The 12451-nt window shown below is 49.9% G+C and overlaps 2 protein-coding genes across 2 annotated transcripts; both read left to right on the top strand.

Moving 5' to 3' along the window:
• Positions 1 to 3925: 3925 nt before the first annotated feature.
• Positions 3926 to 4551, top strand: NFE4 (nuclear factor, erythroid 4). Its single transcript, XM_032239412.1, has one exon. It carries the CDS (start codon positions 4111 to 4113, stop codon positions 4408 to 4410), a length of 300 nt encoding a protein of 99 aa, XP_032095303.1. The 5' UTR covers positions 3926 to 4110; the 3' UTR covers positions 4411 to 4551.
• On the top strand, positions 4458 to 11142 carry ERVH48-1 (endogenous retrovirus group 48 member 1). Its single transcript, XM_032301242.1, is given in 4 exon segments — positions 4458 to 4470; positions 8268 to 8703; positions 8705 to 8896; positions 10923 to 11142. Coding segments are annotated over 4 exon segments (861 nt in total).
• The last annotated feature ends 1309 nt before the right edge of the window (positions 11143 to 12451 follow it).

The following is a 12451-nucleotide window of genomic DNA, read 5'->3' on the forward strand; positions in this document are numbered from 1 at the left end:
GCACTCCAGCCTGGCAACAGAGCAAGACTTAGTCTCAAAAAAAAAAAAAAAAAAAAAAAAAAATTTACATAACAACAGAGAAATTTACCTTCTTTTTATGCTTTTGAAGGGAATATGGAGAAGAAAATGAGCATCACTACCACAAAGCCTTTTGAAACTCTCTCTGCTCCTATGCACCTGCAGTGCTCCACCGACAAGTCAGAGGAGGCGCTACCGACCGTGGGACGCACGGTGCCCGCTGCCTTTCAAGCTCCCACTTTGCTATCACGGGCCCCTGTGGGATAGCTAGCACGGCGTGGCCATGAGGGATGCCCACGTGAGGGACGGTATCAGTCTGGGGTCTGACTGTGAAGTTCAGCGTCAGGGACCAGAGACAAGAGACAACTGGGAAGCACTGACAATTCACCTTCTGGCCCGCCCCTCCCATGTGTTAGGTTAGTTGATCTGTAACCCTAATACTCCCCATGCTCCTGTCAAGCAAGGCGGAGACAACCTTTCAGTGTTTCTCCCCTGGCTGCAGGGGGCAAGGGCGCCCCTTCTCCCTCCTCATTTTGCTTCTGGTTGATGTGTCTTCAGTCCTCACTCCTCCTCGGACACCCTCTCCTGAAGCCATCCAGCCTCTGCCTTTCCTCGGGTGTCTGGGCTAAATCAGCTTCCCTTATTCAGAATTAATCAAATGGAAAGGAAAGGTAGAATTTCACTTTCTTTAGTGGAGCCCTCCGGAGGCTGCTGCCAAACTGAGATGAGGTGACCAGGCTTCCTCCAAGAGCGACAGCCCCCAGCTTTGTCGGCAATATCTGTGTTCATGTGGCCTGCAGTGTGCTGCCATGAACAGCTCCTCACCGGAATCATTAGAAATGTTTGCCAGGCTTGAACATTTCCACAGAGATGATTAATCTGAGTGGAGCCAAGAAGCCCCTGGGTAGGACTCAGCACTCACCAAAACCCTGGAGCCTTGGTGTAATCTAACTCCATCCCCACCCAGCGGTCAGCCTGTCCTGGGGCCAGTGAGGAATCTGAAAGCAGGGCTCTCACCACTGTAGAGAAGGCCCGAGAGAACAATTTTCACCCTCAGGGGAGAATTACTTGATTCCCATGAAAGCATTTTCCAGGGAGTAGAGGTGAGTTTAGGTGCTATCTGTGCAACAGAGGCGCCATCTCCCAGGTCTAGAAACGAAAAAAAGATAAAGACCCTGCCCACCAACAGTACCCAGTCCAAAGGGGAGAGACATCCCGGCAAGCTCAGCACTTCAGAGAGAGATTAGCTGTCCCTGCATCAGAGTGCCACGAAGGCTGTCCCCTCTATCACTGGCTGGAGCCTGTATCACAATCACTGGTGTTTGTACTGGAGGCCGCAGGCAACACGACAGATTGTGAGGAAAGCCTGCAGATGGCTCCGTTAATAAAGCTGCCGTTCACCAGCCAAAGTTGAAGTGGTTTCTATGGGAAACTCTCATATTAAAATGGAAGTTTTTTTTTAATCAAATTACAGTCGTTAATTACATTTTTTTAAATTAAACATTATCAAGTTTAAACACAAGGATGTGCCATGGAGGGCACTCAGGAAACCGCATACACGGCTGCTGGGACCGCCAGTTGCTGAGGGGTTTCTCAGGCACAGGATCCCCCCAGGGGCTCTTGGACCTCCATGTCCTGATTCAGCACTAGGGTCCGTTCCAAGTCACTCACACGAAGCATAAGGGACACCCACTACTGGTGAACCCGAGAGGACTGTGGGGCAGCCTCCATGGCTGCAGGCATCACTCCTTGCTCTACAGAGCCCACGCAGGGGCTTGAGCTCCAGGCGTGTGAGTGACACTGGCTGTCATCCTCCTCCTTGAAAACCCCTCCTCTCCTGTCACCTCTCCTCCAGGTTTCTTTCTGAAACATTCTCTCCGGGGCCTCAAAGCCTCGGGGGATGAATAACTCCTCCTTTCTCAGGCCCTGTCCCAAGGCACAAGGCCACTTGTACCAGCAGTGTGCATCAGCAAGACAGCAGACACCGGAAGACGTGTACCCACTCAAGATGGAGAGAGAGGCCATCCAGGTACCATGCAGCAGTTACATCAGGACACTTCCTGATTACAGGAGGCTATCAGATCACTGCCTGTCCTCACTTGGGGCTGATGCCATTTTAGGCCTCAGCCCACCTCACCCAGGCGATCACTAAAACAGCATGTCGCTCCACATGGCCTTGTGTCGTTGGCGCACTCTCAGGGTTCAAACTGATAATAGAGCCTTGCATCTGGTGCCGAAACCCAGGAGGGGCTCCACTCTGAGTCCCCATAGACCTGCCCCTCCACCCCGGAAAGCAGGCCACAGCCAGACAAAGGAAGCTCCTCAGCCTCAGTCGCCTCTCTGTGCATGCACATCAGTCACTGATCTCGCCTACGGCTTCTCTTGGTTTCTCTGGTCCAAAAATCCAACACTGGTCCAAGAAGGCTCCAGCGAGTGCCAATCACTTACTGATCATCTGGTCTTAGGGGGACACCTCTAAGCCATTTGATCCTGTTCCAGGAACAAAAAAGGCAGTGGTGATGACGGCTCCTTTTATTGTCTCCCTGCCGCCATCCAGGGCAGTGTCCTTTCCCTGTTCTCCTGAGCCTACTCTCTGTTACGGGAAATTCCCAGTCTACCATTCCAAAAGACAGCCCTCTAGCCTGCTCATAAGAAACCTGCAAATCTCAGGCCTCAGGCAAGATATCCACCCTAAGCGCCTTCTCTTTTTTTTGCAATTCCGTCTGGCCACAGGACGAACTGGATAATGGGTCCAAATGGCCTGCAAATGGAACATTAAACTTTATAATTTTAACTGACTTAAGCAATAATTGCTGGTGACTGGAAAATGGGGAGAAATTCCTTATGTCCAGGACTTTTTGGCACTCAGATCACAACCTGACCACTGCAACTCTTGCTCGCCTGTTCAAATCCTCCTCCTCCATTCTCGCCTCCCAGATCACCTTTCTCCTCCCGATCCTACCTCTTTTTCCTCATTGGATCCAACAGACTGCTGTCTACCCTCCCAGTCCCTACCTCTCCCTCTCAACTGCCTTTTCTAACCCCCAAGCCTACTCTTTGTCTTCTCTGCCACCACCTTCCCAGCCGCCATCTTCCCAGCCAGCACCAGCTCCAAAAGTATCCACTTCTTTTCCTACATCACCCTCTTCTCAGGACAATTCCAGCACTGCCTGCGCCCATTCTCCTCCCCCACTGCCCTCTCTTAAGGCCTGGAAATCCATCCTGCCACCTTATGCCGCTATTTATCCTCTACTGCCTATTAACTCAACCCCCCCTCCCCCTTCGAACTCTCAGCAGGAACCACTTCCAGGTTCTTCTCTCCCACCCATACTCACTCAGGTGCCATCTTTGGCCTGTGCCCCACCCCTAATTCAGCACCTGTGCTAGAGTGCCCCCTTTGGGAAGTAGCAGGAACTGAAGGTGTTGTAAGAGTTCATGTTCCCTTCTCCCTCTCTGATCTCTTTCAAATTAACAAAACACTCGGTTCATTTCCAGAAGACCCTACCTCCTAAGTGTTTCAATACTTTACCCAGTCTTATGAACTAACCTGGCACGACCTCTACGTTACCCTCTCTTCCACCCTCACCCCAGAAGACCGGAACTGTCGTATCTGGACCCTATTTCAGGCACATGCTGATACAATTCACCACCAGGCTCCTGCACAGCTTACTGACACAGAGGCAGTCCCTAAGCAGGGCCCCAACTGGGATTATCAAGAGAGAGTCCCTGGACACCACCATCAGGACCACATGATTGTGTGTCTCCTCACAGGACTCAAAAAAGGTGGCCATAAAGCAGTCAAATATGAAAAACTCAGAAATCACCCGAGGTCCCAACGAAAACCCAGCCCTTTTTCTCTCTCGTTTAACTGAAGCCATGAGAAACTCTACGAACCTAGACCCAGCCAGTCCAGAAGGAACCACTATCTTAAACCTTCAGTTCATCTCCCAATCCACCCCCGATATCCAGCACAAGCTTCAGAAGCTTGATGACAGCCTTCAAAGCCCACAACGAGACCTTCTTAATTTATCCTTCAAAGTTTTTAACAATCGTGATGAGGAAAGTAAAAGGCAAAAACAGGCAGAGTTTCAAATGCTAGCCACCGCCATCAGGACCCTGCAGGCCCACAGGGCCACAGCTCCACACGGAGGGCTCCTAGTAATCCACCTCCACCCGGTGCCTGTTTCAAGTGTGGCAATGAAGGCCCCTGGGCCAGACAATGCCCAAACCCAGGTAAGCCTACCAGGCCATGCCCCCTCTGCAGAGGACCACACTGGAAGTCGGACTGTGAGTGGCCCCTGCAAGGACCGCCCCCATCCCTTCCTGAACCAGCCAAAAGCCCCTGCTCGGATCTCATCAGCCTCGCCGCTGAAGACTGACAGTGCCCTCTAACGGACACCCCAGCAACTACCATCTCTTCATCCAAGCCAAGGGTAACCATGATGGTGGCAGGTAGGCCAGGATGTTTTTTAACTGACACTGGGGCAACCTGCTCTGCTTTACCTAATTTTTTAGGACCCACCCAGTCCACCCAAGTCTGTTTTGGGAATTGATGGACAAGTCTCCAAACCCCAAGCCACCCGTGCACTCTTCTGCTCCCTGCACACCTTTTCCTTCACTCACTCTTTCTTAGTCCTGCCCTCATGCCCAACTCAGTTCCTAGGCAGAGACATCCTTTCAAAACTCCACACCACTCTCCACTTCCACACTCCCCACAGTAACCAACACGTCCACCCAGGCCCCTCTGGTGCTTCTAACTTTCTTCTACTCCTCCAACCTCCCACCCTAAAACATGCAACCTTCCCTTATCCCCCGTCTGTAGCTAACCCCGCTGTTTGGGATACTTTCACACCCTCAGTCACAAAACACCACACCCCCGTCTGCATTACCTTTAAAAACTCCACCCAGTTCCTATCACAGAAGCAGCATCCAACCCCCAAGCAGCTCTTGTAGACCTAAAACCTCTTGTATCATTTCTCACCTCCTCACCAGGAACCTACTCCACCCAACAAACTCCTCTTTTTAACACACAAATTCTACCTGTCAAAAAGTCAGATGGAACTTATCAGTCCGGGACCTCAGGCTCATTAACCAAGCTGTACTCCCAGTATGTCCAGTAGTTCCTAATCCATACACTCCACTTTCCACAGTTCCCTCTATTACCACCCATTTTTCTGTCCTTGATGTAAAGGATGCTTTTTTCCCAATTACTTTGAACCCTGATTCTCAAAACCTCTTGACCTTCACATGGGAAGACCCCAACACACACCTTTCATACCAGCTCACCTGGTGTTTACTACCTCAAGATTTCAGAGACAGCCCCCACCTTTTTGGACAGGGCCTTGCTCGTGACCGCTGTACCGTATCCCTAAAACCGTCCACTCTCCTTCAATATATTATCTACTCCTGTGTAGCCCTTCTCAAAAAGACTGCAATGCCCATACTATCACTCTTTTAAACTTCCTGGCAGAATGGGGGTATTGGGTCTCCCCTAAAAAGGAACAAATAAATATACACCTCTTCAGTCACCTACCTAGGCCTGGCCCTTACTCCACACACCCAGGGGCTCACAGCTGACCACATATCCCTGCTCCAGTCCCTCCCGCCTCTGCAAACTAAGGAAGAAATTCTCTTTTCTAGGACTAGTGAGATACTTTAGGCTCTGGACTGCCTCCTTCACCCTACTTGCCAAACCGTTATACAAAGCTGCTAAAGGCCCTCTCCATGAGCCTTTAAACCCTATACAGCCTATTACCTAACCCTTCCGTCTACTCCAAAAGGCTCTCACCTCAGCCCCTGTCCTCATTCTCCCAGACCTCACCAAACCTCTCCTTCTCTACTGACGAAGGTGAAGTTGCACTAGGTGTTCTAACCCAGTCTAAGGGACCCACCCTCCAGGTTGTTGCCTCTCTAAACAACTTGAAGCCACAGTACTCAGATGACCTGACTGCCTCCAACCATTGGTGACAGCTGCTGTCCTCACTCTTGAAAGCCTAAAACTATCTCTTCATGCCAACCGAACAGTTTATTCAACCCATAACATCAAAGATATGCTAGCTCTCCGCAGTGTACTAAGTCTCATCTCTGCCCCATGGCTCCTCCAACTGTACGCTTTATTCAGAGACTCCTCAATGCTAACCAGCTCCCATCTAAATCTGGCCACACTCTTACCTGAAGCTACTTACCTCCCAAGACGCTGCACACTTCTGTGCAGACACCATTTAAACCTTTCTTACACCCTTTCGAAATCTTAACAGACCAACCCCGTCCAGATGCCTCCTTTACTTGGTTTGTACATGGCAGTTCCTACCTACATCAAGGACGCCGGCATGCTGGCTATGCTACAGTGTCACCCCCCGACACTACTGAAGCCAATCTGCTCCCCTAGGCACCACCTCCCAAAAATATGAGCTCATCACTCTCACTCTAGCAGCCGGACAACAAGTTAACATATATTCAGACTCTCATTATGCATTCCACATCGTGCACTCACACTCGTCCATCTGGAAAGAACAGGCTTTCCTCACTGCAAAAAACACTCGTGTCATAAATGGCTCTCTCATCAGCAAACTCCCTCAAGCTGCCAGACTCCTGCAGAAAGTTGCCATCATTCATTGTGGGAGCCACCAAACCCCAGACAATCCCACAATGGCCAGAAATGCTCCAGCAGATCAGGTTGCCAAACAAGTAGCCTTACAACCTGTGCATGGCCAGCTTCTGTCCCTGTCCTCGTTCTCGCCTGTTTACTCCTTAGAAAAGGAGGACTTCCAAGCCCAAAACCTTCAAAAGCAGGGACCATGGTAGGTCAAGGAAGGGTGCTTCATTCTTCCCCACTCTCAAACAATCCCTATCCTCCAAAGCCTCCACAGCTCCTTCCATATGGGTTACAAACCTCTCTTGCAACTTCTCTGCCCTATTCTCACTTGTCCTCACCTTTCCAGGTGTGTTTGAGAGATTACCCAGTCCTGCTCTATCCGTCACTCCGTGTAACCCCGGGGCTCCCTCCAGCCACCGCCTCTTCCTACCCACCAAGCCCAAGGCCAGGTACCCAGGCAGGACTGGCGAACAGACTTCACTCACATGCCACCCGATAAATGGATCCTCTATCTTCTAGTCTTTGACTGCACTTTCTCCAGGTGGGTAGAAGCATCCCAACAACTTCAGAAGGTGCAAATATTATCAAGCAAACTCTCAACATGCATATAATTCCCCATTTCGAACTCCCAGCATCCATTCTAGTCCAATAATGGGCCCGCCTTTATCAGCCAAATTACCCAAGCTGTCTCTACATCTTTAGGAATAAAATGAGTTCTCCACACACCCTATAGGCCTCAATCTTCAGACAAAATTGAAAAAGTCAACTCTGTCCTTAAAGCCCAACTCACCAAGCTGGCTCTAGAAAACTGCCAGTCATGAACAAGAAATCTCCCCTTCACCCTCATGAGACTCCGCACCACACCAAAGCACCCTCTTTTTATAGTCCCTTGGAAATCATGTACAGCCAAACTTTTGTCTTAGGGCCTCCACCCTTACCAGGCTCTGAGCCACTCAGGAATTACCTCCCCTCCCTAATCCAGACAAGGTCTTTCATCCGTGAAGCAACAAATGAGGCCATGCCTCTCCCCGTCGACACCTCCTTGTCCTCTCACCATAACTGTCTTGCAGGCACAGACGTGTTTATCTGCCAACCCGACCCACATAAAAAGCTATAACCGAAGTGCACAGGCCCCTACACTGTGATACTCAGCACACCAACTGCAGTGAGAGTCCAAAGACTCCCCCACTGGATCCACTGCTCCAGGGTCAAGCTCACCCCAAAGGCTACTTCTTCCTCTAGAACATCAACAGCTAAGTGTTCATCCAGGCCAATTTCTCCTACCAAGCTTAAATTAACCAAAAACGTTTTTGTTTTTGTTTTTGACAGAGTCTCGCTATGTCACTGGGCTGGAGTGCAGTAATGCGATCTCAGCTCACAGCAACACCTCTACCTCCCGGGCTCATGATTCTCCTGCCTCAGTCTCCCAAGTATCTGGGACTACAGGCAAGCACCACCACACCCAGCTAATTTTTGTATTTTTTAGTAGAGATGGGGTTTCACCATGTTGGCCAAGATGGTCTTAATCTCCAACCTCGTGATCTGCCTGCCTCGGCCTCCCCAAGTGCTGGGATTACAAGCATGAGTCACCGCACCTGGCCTAACCAAAAATTTTCTGAAGGACCAAAACCCCATAGAAAGACCTAAACACAAGGAAGACTAATCACCTGCTTCCAGAAATGGCCTGCTATCTACGCAACCACTTGCTGTGCCTCACTTCCAACCAAAATTCTTAATACAGGAACATCCCTCACCACAATCCTAATACTGTCAGTAGCTGCCCTGCTGTCCACAGCAGCCCCTCTGAGCTGCCGTATTAATCGGTCTTTCCATTATGGAGGAAAAATGCAACAATCCTTTACTTACCATCTTCATATAGAAAAATCCTGTTATGGAACCTTAGTCGAGGAATGTCTTGAATCAGGGAAAAGTTGTTATAAAGTAAAAAATCTAGGAGTATCTGGCAGTCCTAATGGGGCTGTATGTCCCAAAGGTAAGCACTGGCTTTGCTTCACCAAAATTGGACAATAAGTAAACACTCAAGTGCTTGAAGACATAAACAGAGAACAGAATATTGCCAAAGCAAAAGCCAAAACCAACAACTACCCCCAAAAATCACCTGTAGTATTTCCATTCCTTTAGACAAAACTACAAGCAAACGTATCCCTTCCCAAGCCATGAAAAAAAACTGTTTGTAGATCTAGAAGAACACATTGTGCTTACCATGAACATTTCCAATTGCTGGGTATGGGAGGGAGCTCGTATAGGTGAACAGTGGCCATGGTATGGGATACACATTCCCCCTTACTTACTAGCATCCCAAAACTCCAGCCTTACTTTCACCCCTCAGGAATGACCGCAGTCCTGGACGCTTGCAAACCCAGTAAGGGGGAGGGTATGCATATCCTGCAAGTGGACTAATACAACCCATTGTGCCGTAGGTGAAAGCCCCTGTCACCAAACCCTAACAATCAAGGCCTCCACCGCAGAATGGCCAAAGTTACCCCACGGAGCCTGGTCCCCTTCTAACTTAAGCTACCTCAATTGTGTCTCATCAAGAGGCCTGGTACTATACAAACACCACAACCCTTATGCCGCGTACCCATGCCTAAGTGCACTATGGGACAACCCTATGGACACCAGCCTACAATGGATTGCCCCGATGGATTCTTTTGGGTATGTGGAACCCAGGCTTGCTCATGGCTACCTCATCACGGGCAAGGTACCTGCTTCCTAGGCAAAATTAAACCTGGATTTTTTTTTACTTCCAAAGCAGGCAGGCAACACCCTCAGAGTCCCTGTGTATGATAACCTAAACAGAGAAAAATGATCCTTAAAAATAGGAGGAAGCCAAAGATGTCAAGAAGAGGAGTGGCTTCTGCAACCGATCACTGAATATTCTGGTCCTGCCACTTGCGCTGAGGCTGGCTCATGGTAATAGAATAATTAGACTACAGGCTGTTCTAGAGATAATCACTAACCAAACGGCCTCAGCCCTGGAAATGCTCTCACAACAACAAAGCCAAATGCGCGTGGCAGTTTATCAAACAGGCTAGTGCTAGACTACTTATTAGCAGAAGCAGGTGGGGTCTGCGGTTAAGTTTAATGTCTTCAATTGTTGTCTTAACCTAGACAGACAACAGAAAAGCAGTTCTAGAAATCACTTCAACCATCAGAAAAGTAGCCCATGTACCAGTCCAAACCTGGAAGGGATGGAACCCGACAAACCTAGGAGGGTGGTTCCCTAATTTAGGAGATTTAAAACGTGGGCAGAGACAGTAATCTTCAGCACAGGGCTCCTCCTGCTTCTCCCCTGTTATCCCACTAGTAATAAAAGCCATTAAAACTCTTGTTGAAACTACAGTTAATCACCAGACAATCCAGACAATGCTCCTGCTACAACCACATGATGGGTACCAACCCATCTTTCAAGAATATCCTAAAAATTGTTTTTCTTTTTCTTTTTTCAAAGGTGCACACGCCACCCCCTATGTCATGCCTGAAGTAGTTATTGAGAAAGTCGTACCTTTTCCCTTTTTCTATAACCAAATAGACGGGAATAAAAGATTCTCCCCGGGGCCTCAAAGCTTAGGGGGATGAATAACTCCACCCTTCTCAGGCCGGGTCCCAAGATGCAAGGCCACTTGCGCCACCAGCATGAGTCGGCAAGATAGCAGAAGCCAGAAGAGCTGGCCGGAACACACGTACCCCCTGAAGATAGAGAGGCAGTCTGGGTACCATGTAGCAGTTACATCAGACTGGGGACACTTCTTGTTTATAGGAAACTAAAACCCCTACCCATCCTCACTTGGGACTACTTTAGGCCTCAGCCCATCTGCACCCATGCGCTCATTAAAAACAGCGTGTTGCCCTACACCACCTCATGTTGTTTGCTGACGCACTCTCAGGGTTAGAACCGATAATAGAGCCTTGCACTTTCTTCCCTCCTTCGCTTCCTCCCTCCCCTTATCCCTCCCTCTTTCCTTGCTTTCCTCCTTTCTTATTTTTTAACACTTTTTAAATTTATTCTTACAATCAAGTACACAAATCTCAGTGCATTGTACACATGTATACACCCACACGGCCAGCGCCGGAGGAAGACCCAAAACTGCCAGCATTCGGAAGTCAGCCTGTGACCCGCTCCTGTCACAGACTCCCACAGGGCGGCCTCTATTCTGACCTTCTAACACCACCAATTACTTTGGTTTGGTTTGGCTTTTACATGAATGGAGCCCAAAGTGTGTTTTCTGTCGTGTCCCCATTCCTCTGTTCATACACTACCACTCTCCTCCTCTTTGCTCACCTTAAGTCTTGGTTATTTCCCATTCTATTTCCTCATCTCACATAACCCTCTGCACAATGTCGCAGACATCCCTGGTTTCCGCAGACACCTGTATATTCGGTCTCGAGTTTTGACTCCAGTCCAGATCCCTCGCCTTCTCCCCAGACGCAATGCCTATGGGGATTCCTCACCTAGAGGACCCATAGGCAATCCACATTCTCCAAAGAAATGCCCTGCCTTGTTGTAAGCCCAGGCTCTGTACTCCACTCCCCGCTCACCCAGAAGCCGAGTTGCGCTGTCCTGGGGGCACCCCTGAGGCCTCCTCCCCTCTCCTGGGATTGGCAGTTGTCATACTGGGTTCACTCTGCCCTCCTCATGCCCCTGGGATCCATTCCTTCCTCTCGTGCCCTCAGCTATCACTCCCAGGCTCCCATCAGCTCTCGTAACACTTATCAATTGTTGTGAGTCTTTTTCCTCTCCATTCTGTCCTCCACATTGCCACTGTGGGTTCAAAAGAACCAAACAAAACAAAAAAATCCCTACTGGATGGGGTGGTTATCCCCGATACACACACACCCTGCTCGCCAGCCAGAGTCCAGCTCTCAGGCCCAGCTCCAGGAAGGAGCTCTGTGAGGCCTGAGCCTCTTGCTCTCACCCTGGATCCCGCCTTTCCTCTCCTCTCCCCTGTCCCCCAGGCACATCCAAAATGCCCTCACACCTCGGTGTGTGCCTTCCCCATGTCCTCTGGTGGAAACCACCTATTCATGCGAGTTAAACAGCTTGTAGGAGCTTCCCTGCCACTCCTCCTTCTGCCTTCCTGGGGCCTGGCCCTGTCATTGGGCCACTCTGCTGCACTCTGGCAGTGCTCATCAGTCTGGGAACGCAGGAGGCTGGGAGCAGGGTCATCTTTCTCAATGTCTCTCCTGCGCAGCACACTGCAGAAGAAATGATTTGTGCTTTAAGGGCTACTGACGGCAAATGTGAGGCAAGTGGTCGGCACCTCTGACCTCTGTTCAGACCTGGAGCCAAAGAAAGCGATCTCACCTCTGGCGTCCTGGGTTTGAGGGGCCTGAAGTGCCCCATCCTGCGGAATCCCGCACTGGCTTAGAGATTCTGTCTTGGTTATAACATGTCACATCCATAATCAATGGAGAAAATAAACAGAAAAAATATGCTGGATGACAAGTTATGGGTGAGTCCTGCAGGGGGACACAGTGGTTTACCTCTGTCCTCCCTCAAGCCCTCCTGCTGTGGCCACTAGAGAGGAACGTGGAATGCTGGCTCTTAGGAGACTGAGGCTGCAGATAGGCCCTGATGAGGACTCGGATCTACCCTTTGGCAGGAGCAAGGCCACCCACATCCAAGGCATAAAGGCTCAGAATAGGCTAGGTCGTGGTGTCCCAGAAGGCACCACACTTCGCCTGCACAAGTCCCACCTGGGCAGATCATGCCTCACTCAGCACCGCAAAGCCTGCCTGAGCTTGCCTGGCCTGGGCAGGCCACCTCAATCACTCCTTACCTTGCTCTCCCACAGCCATGGGATTGCTTTTTGCAAG

This window comes from Sapajus apella, unplaced genomic scaffold (genome assembly GCF_009761245.1).
Source record: "Sapajus apella isolate SASKATOON/1434 unplaced genomic scaffold, GSC_monkey_1.0 scaffold44, whole genome shotgun sequence".
Taxonomy (NCBI): Eukaryota; Metazoa; Chordata; class Mammalia; order Primates; family Cebidae; genus Sapajus; species Sapajus apella.